This window comes from Delphinapterus leucas, chromosome 5, assembly GCF_059928025.1.
Source record: "Delphinapterus leucas isolate spDelLeu-1000000601 "Yukka" chromosome 5, BTC_Dleu_Yukka2, whole genome shotgun sequence".
Classification (NCBI taxonomy): domain Eukaryota; kingdom Metazoa; phylum Chordata; class Mammalia; order Artiodactyla; family Monodontidae; genus Delphinapterus; species Delphinapterus leucas.
This window is the reverse complement of record NC_143133.1, coordinates 19,740,188-19,756,385: the sequence shown is the minus strand read 5'-3', so window position 1 is coordinate 19,756,385 and position 16,198 is coordinate 19,740,188. Positions and strand designations below refer to the sequence as shown.

Below are 16,198 nucleotides of genomic sequence, written 5' to 3'. Positions count from 1 at the left end.
TTAAAAATAAATATACTTGTGTGTAATTAAAAACAAATGTTATATATTTAAGTATTTATGGATAAAATTATATATATTAATTAAAGGCGATAAAATGTCTGGAATTTGGTTTGGGATGGGGAGGGAGAGGGTAAAGAGCATAAAACAAGACTGGCCATATGTTAAAGTTAGTGATGAGTACATGGAGGTTATTACAGTATTCTTTCTCCTTCTGTATATACTTGAAATCTCCATAAGATTTGTTTTTTAAGCCATCATTCTAGAAAATAGGTTTTAAATTAGTATGAAATACTCATTTCAAAGAACCCTGCAGTGATATAAACAGGTTAATCTTTCACTGTAACTTAGGAATTAAAGATCTGAAGTTCATACTAACTTGATTTTTTAAATGATCATAAAAATGTAGGTCTTAATCCTTTTATGTTTTATTCTCAAACAGGGATGACAAAGCACATATGATAAATAATACAACTGCCATAAAATCTCTTATCAAAAAAAAAAGCTTTACTCTGAAATTATTTTGAAAATTATTCCCTAATATAACTATCAACTTTGTTCTTTGTCTACTCCTGTTATCCTTCCTTTTTTTTTTGCAGTACACGGGCCTCTCACTGTTGTGGCCTCTCCCACCGCGGAGCACAGGCTCTGGACGCGCAGGCTAAGCGGCCATGGCTCACGGGCCCAGCCACTCCGTGGCATGTGGGATCCTCCCGGACTGGGGCACAAACCGGTGTCCCCTGCATTGGCAGGCGGACTCTCAACCACTGCGCCACCAGGGAAGCCCTATCCTTCCCTTTTTAATGCCAACTCCAGTCACCATTTCCTGCTCTGGCTTGCCTTCTCCAATGCAGCTGCTCCAGACCTTCTCTGAACCCTAACTTCTCTTCAGGAGCCACACCTAAGCTCTGAGACTGCTAGTCGGCCAGTACCATGCAGAAAGAAGTGATACAGTAAGCACGTCCAAAAGCTCTGATATGGTCTCATCCCAGGTACTTTGCACACAGTAAGTGTTCAGTAAATGTCTGTTGAATGAAGGTTAAGCAAGAGTCAACAAGAAAAAGTGAGGAAAGACAGGCAGATGGAACAGATCATGTTTAAATGTAGGAATGTGTGAAGCTGTATAGCATTTTCAAGAAATTTTAAGAACTTCAGTTTGGCAGAAATCATGTGCATGGGAGGGAAGGTAGCAGCTGGTGAGAGATTAAGTTGGAGATGTAATCAAGAGCTGAATTACAGAAAGTTTTTTATGCTACAGTGAGGAATCTTGACCTACATGCAGCTCAGGAAATAAGGAATCTTTAAAAGGTTTTGAGAAAAGGAATGACACGGGGATGTTTGTCTTTTAGGAAGGCCTCTCTGGTGGCAGTGCACAGCATAGCCTGGAGGTGACAGGCAATACTGGAGGCACAGAAACTGGCAGACGAGGAGTTCAAGCAAAAGCATTATGAGGGCCTGGAAGGTTAACAGAAGTGCAAATGAAGCAGAGTAGACGTAGAAGAGCAAGAAGGTGGAAATGACAAAAATTAGTGACTACAGCAGCACCCCCCCTTATCTGTGGTTTCGCTTTTCAGGGTTTCAGTTACCCACAGTCGACTGTGGTCTGAAAATATTAAACAGAAAATTGCAGAAATAAGCAATTCATAAGTTTTAAATTGCACACCGTTCTGAGTAGTGTGATGAGAACTTGTGACATCCCATTCCATCCTGTCTGGGACATGAATCATCCCATATTCATGCTGTATATGCTACCCGCCCGCTAGTCACTTAGGAACCATCTCAGTTATCACATAGACCAACCTTCATGGTATTGCAGTGCTTGTGCCAAATAACCCATGTTTTACTTAATAACAGCTCCAAAGTGCAAAAATAGTGATGCTGAAAGAAACACCGTATCATACAGAGGTTCCGTACTATTCTGATTTCAGGCATCCATTGGGGATCTTGGAATGTATCTCCAGCAGAAAAAGAGGGAACTACTGTAACTGGATTTAACAGATCAGAGAGAGGAAGGAATTTAGGACAACACTCCAGTTTCTGGATTTTCTGAGGATAGGGAAAGAGAGTAGAAGCAGATTTTGAGGGAAGGGTTATGAAAGGAAATACAGAAGAAACATCAAACACTAGTAGCATTTACAGGCTTTATACAAAATGGCATAATGGAAATGAAAGCATTTGAAGAATTTTTTATATTTTTACTCACCTCAGAATCACAGCTGCTAAAGCTGACAACAGCAGAATTTTTATCCACATCTAGTAAATCTATTGGAACATCACTCTACAGTCAATATTAAAAAAAAAAAAAAGGTTTAGATGAAAAACTAAAAATTCTCACAACATATATTTTCTCTAAGGGTTCTCCTTAGCTCTAGTTTACATTTGTCTCTAAATTTGACAGTATGAACTCTCTTAACTTGTATTTGATAATATGCACTTCTAGAAAATAAATATAATAAAGAATAAGAGTTATATTACAATGACCTATTTTTTTCTAATTTGGATTAATCAGATCACAGAATTTCATCTCTCATCGCTCTCTTTAAAGTATACTCTTCCTACTTTTTTTTGTCAGTGCTAAAAATGTTACCATGGGCTGCAAATAATCATATGACCATTCTTACTATATCAGTTCATTTTTATCATTTCTTACTTCACCTGTAACACAGAAAGGGGATAATTTTTGGTCTCCTCCAGAGAGGTAGCTTCTAGGACAATGCTGTTGCACTGTGTTCTGTGTGAATGGTGCTTCTGGAGTTGTTCAATGCAGTAGCCCTTGAGCTAGCATTACCTGAGAGACATTTCTGCCTCTAAGTTTTAATTAATAATCTGATCTCTCCCCCACATCTTTTAAAACTTTGTCTTCTTCCTCTTTATTCTTTTCTCATTTTCTGATGTGTTTTCCATCTTGCTTATTTTCCATTCATCCTACTATCATCCTTTTCCACTCCCTGAATATCTTCCAATTTAAAGAAAAAATAATTGTTAGGCACCTATACTCCAATGTAAAATAAAAATTAAAAAAAACTAATAATAAAAAAAGAAAAAAGAATTAAATACATTGATAAATGGAGTTATACATTATTATCCCTAAGTTTCACCTTTTGAGATTATCTACCTAGAAACTGATGGTTAATGAGCAGGCTGTATTATTTTAGTAGTTGGAGCTTAAAAAAGGTTCTAATAAGGATATAAAATACTGGAGTTTTCTAAGTCACATCTCTGTTAAGATTCTCCTAAAGGCTAACCAGAGAACAAATCTTTAATGTCCTTTCTAGGTCTTCCTGAAACTTAAGTCCATTGGTCTTTTGTTCAATATGTACGGGATAAATAAAAAATAAAGACATAATTTAAATAATCTATGAGCCAACTGATTAGCTAATGGAAGATTAAGATAAACATTTAAAATCACCGTTTAAAAGTGTTCAATAATAATTAGTACATATGACTTGTTTACAAAATAGATCCAGCCATAAAACAAATAAATTAGACATTTTGCTTACCTGTATTAAGACATTATCTATCGCCGTCTGAACCTCTAAGATAAGGCTGTAGCTGGCATCATCTTTATTTAATGTAAACTTGTCATTTACACTAAATGAAGGTACTGCTGATTTTGCTTTGCTTGATTGAGAAGACTGTTGATATTTCTCTCTTTCCTGTAGTACCTTATATTGCAGATGTTCCAACTCACTCCTAGAGGAAAATATATACAAATTTGTCACCTAAGTGACATAAACATTTGAGATCCTTAGAATATTTACAAAAGTCTGATATATTTACTGCTGCAAAATGCATTTTTATTGGTTGAGTTAGAACTATAACATTAATAGGAACAAAATTTTTACTTCTATGACTGACCTAATGGTTCCACATTATTTATCTCTGATCTAAAAATTAAAACATCTACTCAGCCCCACACCAGCAATATTAATAAGGCATTGTAAGAATCAAGGCAGGCTGCAAATAATCAATCCTAATACATGAATCTGGTTACAGTCACATATAGCACTAATCAGAAAAGAAACTGATTGTTCTGGGGTAGAGGAACATATTAGATTTAATAAGAAGAAACAGAACGTGTGAAATCAGTAAACATGTACCTTTCAGTAAGACATTAGGGGCAACAGACAAAATAAGAAGGCTGCTGAGTATGAATATATTGGAGACCACAAGGATAATCACGAGCCAGAGGTACCTGAAGTTCTACCAAGTGTTGGAGATTGAACTGTGCAGGCATTGCTTAGAGCTGCTCCAGTTAAAGAGAAAGGAAATGAAGTAAATAGTAACTAGGGTAGAAAAACATGAGGTTTAGCTACTAGCCCCAAGTTAGGGGGAAAAGTCTGGGAAGGCGCTTGGAAGGGATTTGTGCACTAAACAAAAGAAAAGATTCATTCGCCCAAGAAATATTTACTGAGTGACTCTATGTACTTAGGATCCGGGTGCTGAATGAACAAAATGGACATAAGCTTCTCATGAACGTACATTCCAGTGGAATCAGGAGGGGGCTGACTTGGTTATAAATATGAGGTATTGTACTGAGGACATGAGATAGTAGTTCATTAACTCTCCTTGGTGTCCTTGCTGCATGAACATTAGAGCTTTCTCTCTTGGTGACTTTGGTGAACTGGTTTGTGGTGAACTGGTGGTGTGGCTTTAGTAAACAAGTACTTGTGGCATTTGGTTGCCTCAAAAACTTCTGTAGCCATCAACTACCACCAAAAAAGGATCAGTCCTCACTCCTGAGGGCTGAGGTCTGAAGGGCTAGGGTAAGGAGAATAGTCATTAAAAGTTTCAGTGACTCCCACTTCTTCATTGTATGCAGCAATTTTCCTTGAGGCCATTTTCACAGGATTTAAACTGAACAGGTCATGAAAGCAATCCCTGTGTCTAAGAGAGTCAACATTACTCATTTCCAGTAAGAAAACTTATAAGCCAAAGTTACAGGCTCAGAAGGGTCCACAAGAGCAGTAAACATTAGAATTAATGAGGAATAGAGCCATCTGTGTTGATTTCTTTCTAATGTCTATGAAAACAAACAAACAAACAAAAAAACACTGTAACTGCTTATAATAAATGAATGAAAAAATACAATTCTTGAGCTAAGAAAAAAATCAACATAGAATAAAACATATAAAAAGTGTATTTCTAACTCCAAAATATTAATCAGCACTTACTGCTAATTTTCTCAAACTGATAAGCTTTTATTTAAAAAGGTCATAAACTAATTAAATGTATAATTCCTTCCAATAAAATATACTGCATTTATAAATAAGAAAAAAACAACAATCACACACTTTATGCAATGAAAAAAAAAAGAAGCAAACAAAAATCCAAAATTACCGTAATGAAGAAATTTTATTCTGCATCTCCTGATTAATTTTTAGTTCTTCTCCTGGTCCACTTTCCTTATGAATAGGCTCTGTTGTCAGACCTGTAACCCAGCCTGCAGAGATGAATTACAATCGTGCACCATTAAGTGCTGCTAGTGTTAAAAGAAACCCAAGATACATGCCCCCGTGTCCACCAACATCAACCTCACTTAGTCTTGGACTTATTCCTTTTCAAACAACAAGACAAAACAAAACACAAAAGAAATCAAGCTAGAAGATATTCAAACCATAAAGAAATTACTTTGGATACCATTTTTGTTTTGCCTGAAATACTGTAATACTACGATTAAGGAAATCTTTCACTTCTTAATTTAAAGTTTTAGTTTTCAAGTATGGAATAAGTCAACACATTCTAGGCAAATGCAAAAAATAGCTGATGAATAAAAGTTGTCTTTCAAAAATTATTTTCATGGAAAGTTAAACTCTCATATAACTATTGTGAGAATACAAAAATGACCTACTCAAAAGCAAGCAAGTTTTATAAGAAATGTACACAGTAACAAAACAAACTAAATTTCAGTAAATATTCTTTTTAAACCAAAGGATATCATTTAATTTTCAAAGATGCTAGAGATATACTAAGTACTTTTAAAAAGTATTATTCAAATATTAACTGTTTTATAAATCAATACACCTACTCCTTCCTTTCTTATTTTTTAACCATTAGAGCTTTTAATGCTGTAGGTAAGAGTGACTTACTAATAAACATTTTAAAAAGTAATCATCAAAAGCAATTTATTAAATTTATATTTTTTATTATTGATTCTTTCTTCAACTACCTATTACCATTTACCTTACCTGAATATGTGGATACCACGATTTCATCATAGCCATCTTTCCCTACACAACCACCCTGGATAGATGTGACACTCTCAGACAACGTCTAAAATAAATTTAAGATCAAGCATGTCATTAATAAAATTTCACAGATATGTGAAATAAGCCACAAAACTTATTTTCCTGTCTCCCAACATTCAACATACATTTATTGAATACTTATTATGTGTAGACACTGAGATTGGAAAGGTGAAAATCCTGCACAAATGGCTGAAAATTCCAGTGCTTTTTAATTTGGGGAAAGAAGATTGAAAATGATTCATATATTTGTGTGTACCACTTAGCTACAGTAGTCATCTAATGAGCAAAATCATTTATTTATATAAAGAAATTTTTTTAAAAAAAATGACATAAGCGGGAATTCCCTGGCAGTCCTGTAGTTAGGACTCCATGCTTCCACTGCAGGGGACCTGGGTTCCATCCCTTGTCAGGAAACTAGGATCCTACAAGCCACGTGGCCAAAAAAAAAAAAAAAAAAAAAAAAATTACATAAGCAAAACTCTCAATACATTTAGTTTATTACCTGAATTCCACAGACCACCTCTCATGTGTTTTCTCCAAATAGTTTTTTAGAAGAATAAAGAAGATGCTAGCTTACATGGAACCTTTAGACAATTTGCTACTATGGAGAGAAACCAAGTTTTTCAGATGCTTCAGGGTTTATATCTCTTTTAAGCAATACTTCCCAAACTTGTCTGACAATAATCATTTGGGTGAGTCAACTGGGAATCTGTATTTTTAACAAGCACTCTCGGTCAGTGGCTTTCAAACTATTTGGAAAGCAAGCAATAAGTTTCATATTGCAATCTGGTATAATTCACACATGAACATACACAACAACAGATATAACTTAAAAGGTTTGTGTTGTACTCTGATATATTCTAATCTATTCTCTTTCATTTAAAAAAAAATGTGTTGGCAACCCATTAATGAGTTTGACCAGTAGCTCTGCCAGGTAATTATTATCAGGCAAGGCCCAGAACCATTGTCCTAAAGGAGAAGGTACAGGGAATGGACACCAGCATTAAAAATGCTAGTTCTCTTCATCCTCCCTGTAAGAGGGAAACCTCTGAGCTATTCTGCAAATCAGGCTATCTTAGCTGTTCCTGAGCTAATTGCCTGAGAGATTCAAGTGACAAAGGTTTGATTATACATTTGCATGAAGTTAGGTTCATAGGTGCATTTTTTTTTCTTTTTTTTTTTGGCCACACTGCACATCTTGCAGGAATCTTAGCTCCCTGACCAGGGATGGAACCCGTGCCCACTGCAAGGGAAGTGCAGAATCCTAACCACTGGACCACCAGGAAATTCCCCAACAAGTGCATTTTTAACAAGTGTCCCAGTGGATTTCATATACACTAGAATTCTTCAAACTTTTTTGTTCATGTTCTCGCTAAAGTTAATTCTGAAAAAACAAACAAAACTGCATCCATCCATCACTGTGTACATTTTTAAACTGACTTTCAGATTTTCATCACCACTTTTAATAGTTACAAAGAATGTAATATCTGGAAGTTTTAGAGATTATAATTTTAAAATAAAACTGTCACATAATCACATCCCAATCATACCCAATGAATCTAAATATCAAGACAAATTTATATACACAATTGACTTAAAAATGAAAAAACAAATCCTTCTTTCACAGCTGGAAATTTTACATTGTTCCCTAAACTTCTATTTTCACTCCACTTCCCCCACATATATTTATCTTAATGTAATATACTCATATGCTTGAAATTATTTTATATTTCTCTGCAACCAAGAAAAAATAGAATTTTTTTATCTTCTGTGATTAAAAAGCTCTAAGAATTAGAAATTTCTATTGTCCTAAGTATTAGTATTTCACAATTGATCGACAAATATATGTTTTATATTTTTAAATAATAACTAACCACTAAAACAAAATTCTATAGGAAATGTATCTCATGGGACATTTTTTCCTTCTAAATTATTCATGTACCACAATGAGTATTAATTATATATTGGTAGAATAAGACAGAGTTCAACATCAGTCCTATTCCTTTTTTTCATTTTCATAGATAGAAGCACTAATTGAGCTTAGTCCCATAAAGATATTGATGAGACTAAAAGAAATTTTGTTGTAGAAAGTTCACTCTATTGTTTAAATATCTTCCAAGTTACATACCTAAAATCATCTGATCTACCACTGAAAATGTTTAATGGTGTATCATCTGACACCTTGATTAGGTCCTCCTTCTATTTATTGAAAGCAAAACACTGGAAACCAGCTGACTACAGAAGAATGTTTTACAGAGTCAAAAGAGTCACACACATTCTCACTTTCTGAGTGGTTTATTGAGTGACTATTAATTATAACTTACTCTTTCACTCACTTAGAAGTACCTTATTTAACCTAATGTACTCAGAAAAAGTTATAAAAATTTAAAAAACTGTTAATTTCTACATGTTTTTTGTCAATACAACATTTTAATGAAATTCATTTATATTATGTACTTCAAGTACCTTTTTATAAAAGTCTTGGAGTTGTAGATTTAGTTAATTCAACTTACACCTTAAAAAAAACAGTCATAGAACCATAACACAGGAGATCATAGACAACATAGTATAGACATGCTTTATGTAAGTAACAACATGGAATGCCAATTAGGGGAACTCACAAGAAAAGACCTTGGTCACTGCTCAAAATATTGGTGAATAAATATATATTTATAAGTTTAAATTAAAATGTGATGTTTAAGGTATGTACATATTGTCTTTTTATGATCTGCTCCTTAACATTTTTGATTAACCAACCATCAGTCCAGACTATGTCAGATAAGAGGACTTCTCCTGATTAGGAAAACAATAAAGAGAGTGACGTCATGAATCAAGATGAGGCAGCATATTCGCAGCCTTAACACAACATGGAAGCAGTACCTCTATCATCAGACAAACAGAAGAAAGATTGGGAAGACAGGAATTCTTAGTGCTACACCTGGCAGAGGGGAGACATGCTATGTCATTACTGGGGTTTGGAATAGAAGTCAAAGAGGAAACTTGGGGTCTAAATAGGAAAGTTTCTCAGGGGTTGATGAGAATAAAATGGGAGATCACCAACACAGGATTATTATGTACTCTTAAGCCTAAACTATTATTTGCATCATTAGCAAAGTAACTTTTGGCACCAAAGAAAGATGAACAAGTACAAAATAAATCCAGAAAATAAGTTGTATAATGTTTTTATCCCCATATTATCTATATAATAATACACTTTATCTATGTACCAAAACATCTGTTATTTACTGATATACAATTAAAGTAGGTACTGGGAGAAATTTACCACTATTAGAGAAATTAGACAAAGAAAGAAAAGTTCATACTGAGTTGTGGTGTTTTGTTGCTGTCATTAAACAGCCTCAATACATCATGCATGAGGCAGGATGGGGAAACCCTGAACAGGAGAGCACCACTTTATGAAAATGAAAGATTCAGTTTATGCCAGAATGCTTCTCCATGTGACTCTGCACCTTGGGATAAACAAGCTTAATTACACTTAAAATTTGTGAACTAAAAATTACTCTTATCTAGTATTTCTTCTCATACTGTGGATCTTGGGTGGCGAGAAGTGAAATTGCTACTTTTCTCTCTCTGCTTAAGGATATTTTTGATATTGTCTTAACAATACGAAGTTTATTCCTAAAACCTGATTACTTTAAAACAACACAATCTCATTTATGCTACCTAGACATATAAATGTTACTCCTGTAATCTATTATGCATCATAGAAACTAAGGTAATACATATAATAATTTGGATATACAGTATTTAGAAATCAAATAAAAAAGTAATTTATTGTTCAGCTTGAGGGCAATAGTCATTTATTCAAACATAAGAGTAGTCTAGAGAAGATTTTGATAATGTCAAAGCAGAGATATTTTAAGCCAAACACAAAATTTTAATATATTTCATTTAATAAAACACAAAGTCAGTCATCTCTATAATTGTTTGATGAATAATAAGCATATATAGTCTTTTTAAAAGTGAACTTACCTGATCAAATCGTAGAACAGGCTCATTTGCATTATCAAAACTATACACTTCCACCATTCCATCATCTCTTCCAACAAGTAAATCTTTAACCCCATCACCCACAATGTCAAAGCTGTCAATACACAAAATACCTTTAAAAAAGGTAAGTGATAAGTTATCAATAAAACTGATATTATAGTAAAAAATATACCAAGTATGAATGAAAAAATATATATATATAATCAGAGTAGGAAAAAAAAACTAGGGTAAATTAAAACAACTATAGGGCTTCCCTGGTGGCGTGGTGGTTAAGAATCCGCCTGCTGATGCAGGGGACACAGGTTTGAGACCTGGGCCAGGAAGATCCCACGTGCCGCGGAGCAACTAAGCCCAGGCGCCACAACTACTGAGCCTGCGCTCTAGAGCCCGCAAGCTACAACTACTGAGCCCACGTGCCACAACTACTGAAGCCCGCATGCCTAGAGCCCATGCTCCACACAACAACAGAAGCAACAACGAGAAGCTCGTGCACCACAACAAAGAGTAGCCTCCGCTCACCACAACTAGAGAAAGCCTGCGTGCAGCAACAAAGACTCAACACAGGCAAATATAAATAAATAAATAAAATTTTTAAAAAACCAAAACGAAACAACTGTAACAATAACTTCCCAATTGAACTCCATGCCTCTAATTTTGACCTGCTTCCCTACAAACCCACTCTCCACAGAGTGTTTTTGTTTTAGTTTGGTAAATTAGATCACATCATACCCCCACTTACAATTTTCCAATGACACCCCACTACAGTTAGATTAAAATTCAAACCCCTTTACCAAGGCTCATGAGGACCTACGTGATTTGGCTTTACCCTACCTCTGTGACTTCATCTCATGCCATACGAACGTATTTAGCTACACTGGTCTTCCTTCTCCTCAAATGAATCGAGTTTACCTCTGCCTCAAGTCCTCTGCCTTTACTTTTTCCTCTTCCTGGACATTCTTTTCCCCTAAATCTTATACACTGTTAACACGTTTTCTTGTCAATCAGATCTCATGCTGTACTTATAAACAGCCATCCAAACCTACCAAGTCAGATATAAATTCCCCTTAGAAAGGTGTAAATTCCTTAGAAAAAAGGAATATTCCCTGACCCGACTGCACTTCTTTGCCTCATACCAAGTACTCCCAAATTCCAATTAATTCCCTACAGCAAAAAACAAAAAATGGATTTGAGCATAGATTAATGTTATAGATAGACATTAGTCCATAAAAGCCTATCCATCCCAATTTACTATTAGCATATCTTAACTTTAAAAATTATGGCAGAAGTATGATAGGCCTGCTTAATAAACAAACAGTAAATAAACCTGAGGCAGCTCTGTAAATTGCTAAGTCTGCTATACATTATGAATAAATAAAACAGAATGAACTATATAATGTAGGTTGACCTATTTATCTATCTATCTATCGAACCCACACCCTTGGAAGTGAAAGCACGGAGTCCTAACCATTGAATCACCAGGAAATTCCCAGTATATTTTATTTAATAATCACTGAAATTCAGAATCTGAATTACATCACAAACATACCTCCCGACTTCCCTGGTGGTGCAGTGGTTAAGAATCCGCCTGCCAATGCAGGGGATACGGGTTTGAGCCCTGGTCCAGGAAGATGCCACATGCTGTGGAGCAACTAAGCTAATGTGCCACAACTACTGAGCCTGCGCTCTAGAGCCCATGAGCCACTACTACTGAGCCCACATGCCACAACTACTGAAGCCCGCGCACCTAGAGACTGTGCTCCGCAACAAGAGAAGCCACCACAATGAGAAGCCCGCACACCACAACAAAGAAAAGCCCCCGCTCGCCACAACTAGAGAAAGCCCACGCGCAGCAATGAAGACCCAATGCAGCCATAAATAAATAAATAAATAATACCTCCCCTTTTTTTCTCATTTCGAATTTCCCACTTGTGTATTGGTTTGGATGTAGTGATCTGAATAAGCCCAAGTTTTCCATCTGACGTTCCAAACAAAAGGTCTTCTCCAGAGTCACCTAGTTATATTTAAAGTCAACATATTATATTTACCCCACAACTCACACTATTTCTTTAAAACTGAAATATTTTCAAATGTATTTCATGTAAAATGTCTTTCAAATGTCTTTCATGTAAAAATCTCATTTAAAATATTTTAAAAAGACAGATTTTAATTAATTTACTTAATTTAGAAGGATGGTTATACATTCACAGAATTTATAACCATAAGAGATAAGACCTTTCCTCATCAACTAATTTTAAGATGAGGAAACTAAAAAATTAAAGTTCAATAACACATTACTGTTAGCAACTAGCAAGTTAGAAGACAATTGTCTCTATTCCAGTTCATGTTCTTCCTACAATTTCTCATTTTCACTTAATATATAGTTAAATGATTAAAAAACCTGAAATATCTAAACTTAAATAACGTAACTCACTCCCTTATTTGATTGTCAAAAATAAAGCCCTGATTACCGCCATTTCCATTGTGTAGGGCTAAAACAGTAGGTGGGCCAGGAACTTCAATTTCATACATCACATCAGATCCCTGAAGGAGAACAAGTATTTTAAAACTAAAACAGAAGATAAACTTAAAATAATATAGGTATTCATAAATAATATCAATATTCATATAAAGAACCCTGGAATAAAACTACTGAAAAAAACTAGATTGTGAATATTAACTTCTATTTGTTAGCAATTCTGCACGTCGACTCATTTTATAATAAAAATATACATATATAAAATATAAAGAGTGAGGAAATAAATATTTCAAATATTCTCCACTTTGAATACTTTTCACTTTAGGTACTTTGTTTGCCTGAAAACTTGACACTTGAAAAATTTTGATAGGTAAATTTCCCTATCAAAACTTTCCAGGAACAAGTTGTTTCTTCTGTCCTCTCTAACTCAAGGGCTTTAACTTAGAGCACATTCAAACAGACTCAGAAACTCTGGCCTTGCCTTTGGGTATTTCTGAAAACCACTCTAATAAGAGGCAGAATGACCTGCTATTTAGATAAGAAAACAGTTAAATCCTTTTATTTGTCTTTTTTTCAATTTTGTCACTTATAATGCATAGTATTTGCATAGTATTTGTGAATAGTATTTGTGAAGCTGTTAAAGAATGAGGTAGAAGAATTAAATTCACATAGAAAAATTATGATAAATCACTCAATGAAAAAACATTGGCAAAATTACAGTAAATCTGGTATATCATTGTTTAAATTTTTAAATATATATAGAATATATAGAGCCATATGCTTTATATTTTATTTAGAAAAACATTAAAAATTCACAGATATCTACATGTAACTATATAAACACAAAAGAATACACACAAAACTGTTTTAAAAAGGCTAGCTTTGGGGTAACGGATTGCCTACAAAGGCAGAGGGGGAGTAGGGGAAAAGTGTGCAGGGCAGAGGAAAGACTTCAACATTTTACTTTCCACAAATACTTAGTGATTTTTTTTTTTACAATTAGCATATGGATCTCTTGTTAAACAAAGCAGAATCCTAGAATTCAGCCAGATCAATTTCTAAATGGGTGTGAGCCAACTCGTTAAAAGCCTTATTCAAACAACTCATATTTGAGCATAGGCTAGGGGAGAAATTAATCGTTCACCCCCCCTAGAGTGAACCTTGAACATTACTTTAATTCCCCATAGAGAAAAAAAAAAAAGAGAACTTCATAGAACCACTGGATTTGTTCTATAAAAGGGCTGGTGCTGAGACAGGCCATCTAACTATGAAATTCCAAAGAGTGAGATAGCCTTTGGTGGCACAGAATAAACAGGTAGACTATTTGTTCAATTGCACTATCATCCTAAATTTTGATCCAATTAATCCACTTGTTATATGTTATTTACATCTAAACTTTGTTTTATGGGTCCTGGGGTGTGTGTGTGTGTGTGTGTGTGTGTGTGTGTGTGTGTGTGAGAGAGAGAGAGAGAGAGAGAGAGAGAGACAGAGAGAGACAGAGAGAGAGAGAGAGAGAAAGAGACAGAGGGTATGTCTATTTTATTGAAAGTCACTTTCGGAATTCCCTGCTAGTCCAGTGGTTAGGACTCAGTGCTTTCACTGCCAAGGGTCTGGGTTCAATCCCTGGTCTGGGAACTAAGATCCCGCAAGCCGTGTGGTGCGGCAAAAAAAAAAAAAGTCACTTTCAAGAAGACAGTTGTAATTAGTACTACTAATAACAATGGCCTTAAGTAGTTGTTTTAGCCAATCATGGTTTTTAATAGAAATATAAAGATAGTAAATGCTTTTTCAAATATTTACTGAGTGCTTATTCTGTTCAACATACTGTCATAAATGCTGGGTAAACTCAAATGATACAACTCTGATCTCAACTCTCTCCTGTTAAAGCCTAACACCCTCTCCCCAACCCAATTTCATCCTTTAATTTGATTTTTTGGGAGAGGGGAGGGTGATGGAAGAAATTTTTTTTTAAAAAGGGGACCTCCCTGGTGGTGTAGTGGTTGAGAGTCCACCTGCCAATGCAGGGGACACGGGTTCATGCCCCAGTCTGGGAAGATCCCACATGCCGCGGAGTGGCTAGGCCCGTGAGCCATGGCCGCTGAGCCTGTGCGTCTGGAGCCTGTGCGTCCGGAGCCTGTGCTCCGCAACGGGAGAGGCCACAACAGTGAGACGTGAGAGGCCCGCGTACCATAAAAAAAAAAAAAGAAAAGCTAGGAAGGGTTCCCTATAGCAAAGGCATTAGATTCTTATTGTACTAACTCATATATTATGTGTGGGGGGAAAAGTGTCCTTTCTTCCGTATATGCCTCTCTAAAATCCTGTCAAAGATTTCTACACATTCGCCTCAAGTAAAAAAAATAAAACTTAGTTAATTAAAATATTAAAAAATTTTTTCAAGATATAATTTTAAGATATTTAAAGTAGTAGTCACTAAAGTAATTTATCTCAAGTATACACTGTTCAGCAATATTTTTTTACCTAAATTATGAAAAACTATAAAAATGCAAATAACAGCAACCTGTAAAACTCTGAGTACTCTGTCCTGGCAGGCCAACACCGGTACATCACGAAGTACTCTTTCCACTGGAAGGCAGATGACGTCATTGATTTTATCTCCAGAAAGGTAATAATGTTGGTCTTTGCAGTCACAATAATGGTTATAGATATAACTTGCACTGAGAAAAAGGTCTGAGCCAGATATGTGCCTGAGAATATTAAAAGTAATTTAAGATATCAATATAAGATTCAGGAAGCTCCTGAATTATTTTCAGAGATGAAAATAAGTTTATTTATATACAGTTTACTATCATTTTATCACAGACTCAGAGGACACTTTTTGTTTGTTTTCGTTTCCCCCACTTAATTTCTAGCCTTTTGGTAAAGCATTGATATTGAAAGCTGAAACTGAGGTTCTACAGGCCTCAGGCTTCTCAAAAATTGAGCTCAGAAGAACTGAAAACAAAGACAAGATAATGGTAATATTCATTGCCTATATCTGAAGACAATTACTATATCAAAAAGTAACTTTTTTGAATGTGTACTATAGGCCAAGCACTGTCCTAAGTGACACATGTGTTAGCTCAATCCTCATAACTTTATAAACTTGGGACCATTATTATCCCTATTTAAGGAGAATAATAAAATGTTAAGTAACTTGCATAAAGGCACGGAACTAGTAGACAGTAGACTGGATTGCAACTCAGTTTTTAACTCTACAGTTAGCTTTCTTACTACCACACTAAATAGAATAAGGCTATTTGAACTGAATCTACTTGAAACTAAATAACAAACAGTGGGAAAAAAGACTTCACTAGAATTTTAACTTGAAAAAAGAAATAATAACTTCATTTCAAATTATATTTAACAAAATTTAGATAAATAATCACAACTATGTTAAAATTCTTATAATGAATCAAGTTTCCACTGCGGAGCTAAAATTTTTGACAAAAATTATATACTAGTATAT

At 34.9% G+C, this 16,198-nt stretch overlaps 1 protein-coding gene across 2 annotated transcripts in view; it reads right to left on the bottom strand.

The window, feature by feature from the left end:
• BBS7 (Bardet-Biedl syndrome 7) overlaps positions 1–16,198 on the bottom strand; it is a 41,695-nt gene that overhangs the window by 12,824 nt on the left and 12,673 nt on the right. For both annotated transcript variants that reach the window (XM_022596328.3, XM_022596327.3), the window contains exons 5-12: positions 15,251–15,437; positions 12,725–12,797; positions 12,151–12,267; positions 10,239–10,369; positions 6,186–6,270; positions 5,338–5,440; positions 3,498–3,690; positions 2,201–2,275 (exon numbers count right to left, since the gene is read on the bottom strand). In XM_022596328.3, the coding sequence (XP_022452036.1) occupies positions 2,201–2,275; positions 3,498–3,690; positions 5,338–5,440; positions 6,186–6,270; positions 10,239–10,369; positions 12,151–12,267; positions 12,725–12,797; positions 15,251–15,437 (964 nt within the window). The remainder of the gene's footprint in view (positions 1–2,200; positions 2,276–3,497; positions 3,691–5,337; positions 5,441–6,185; positions 6,271–10,238; positions 10,370–12,150; positions 12,268–12,724; positions 12,798–15,250; positions 15,438–16,198) is intronic.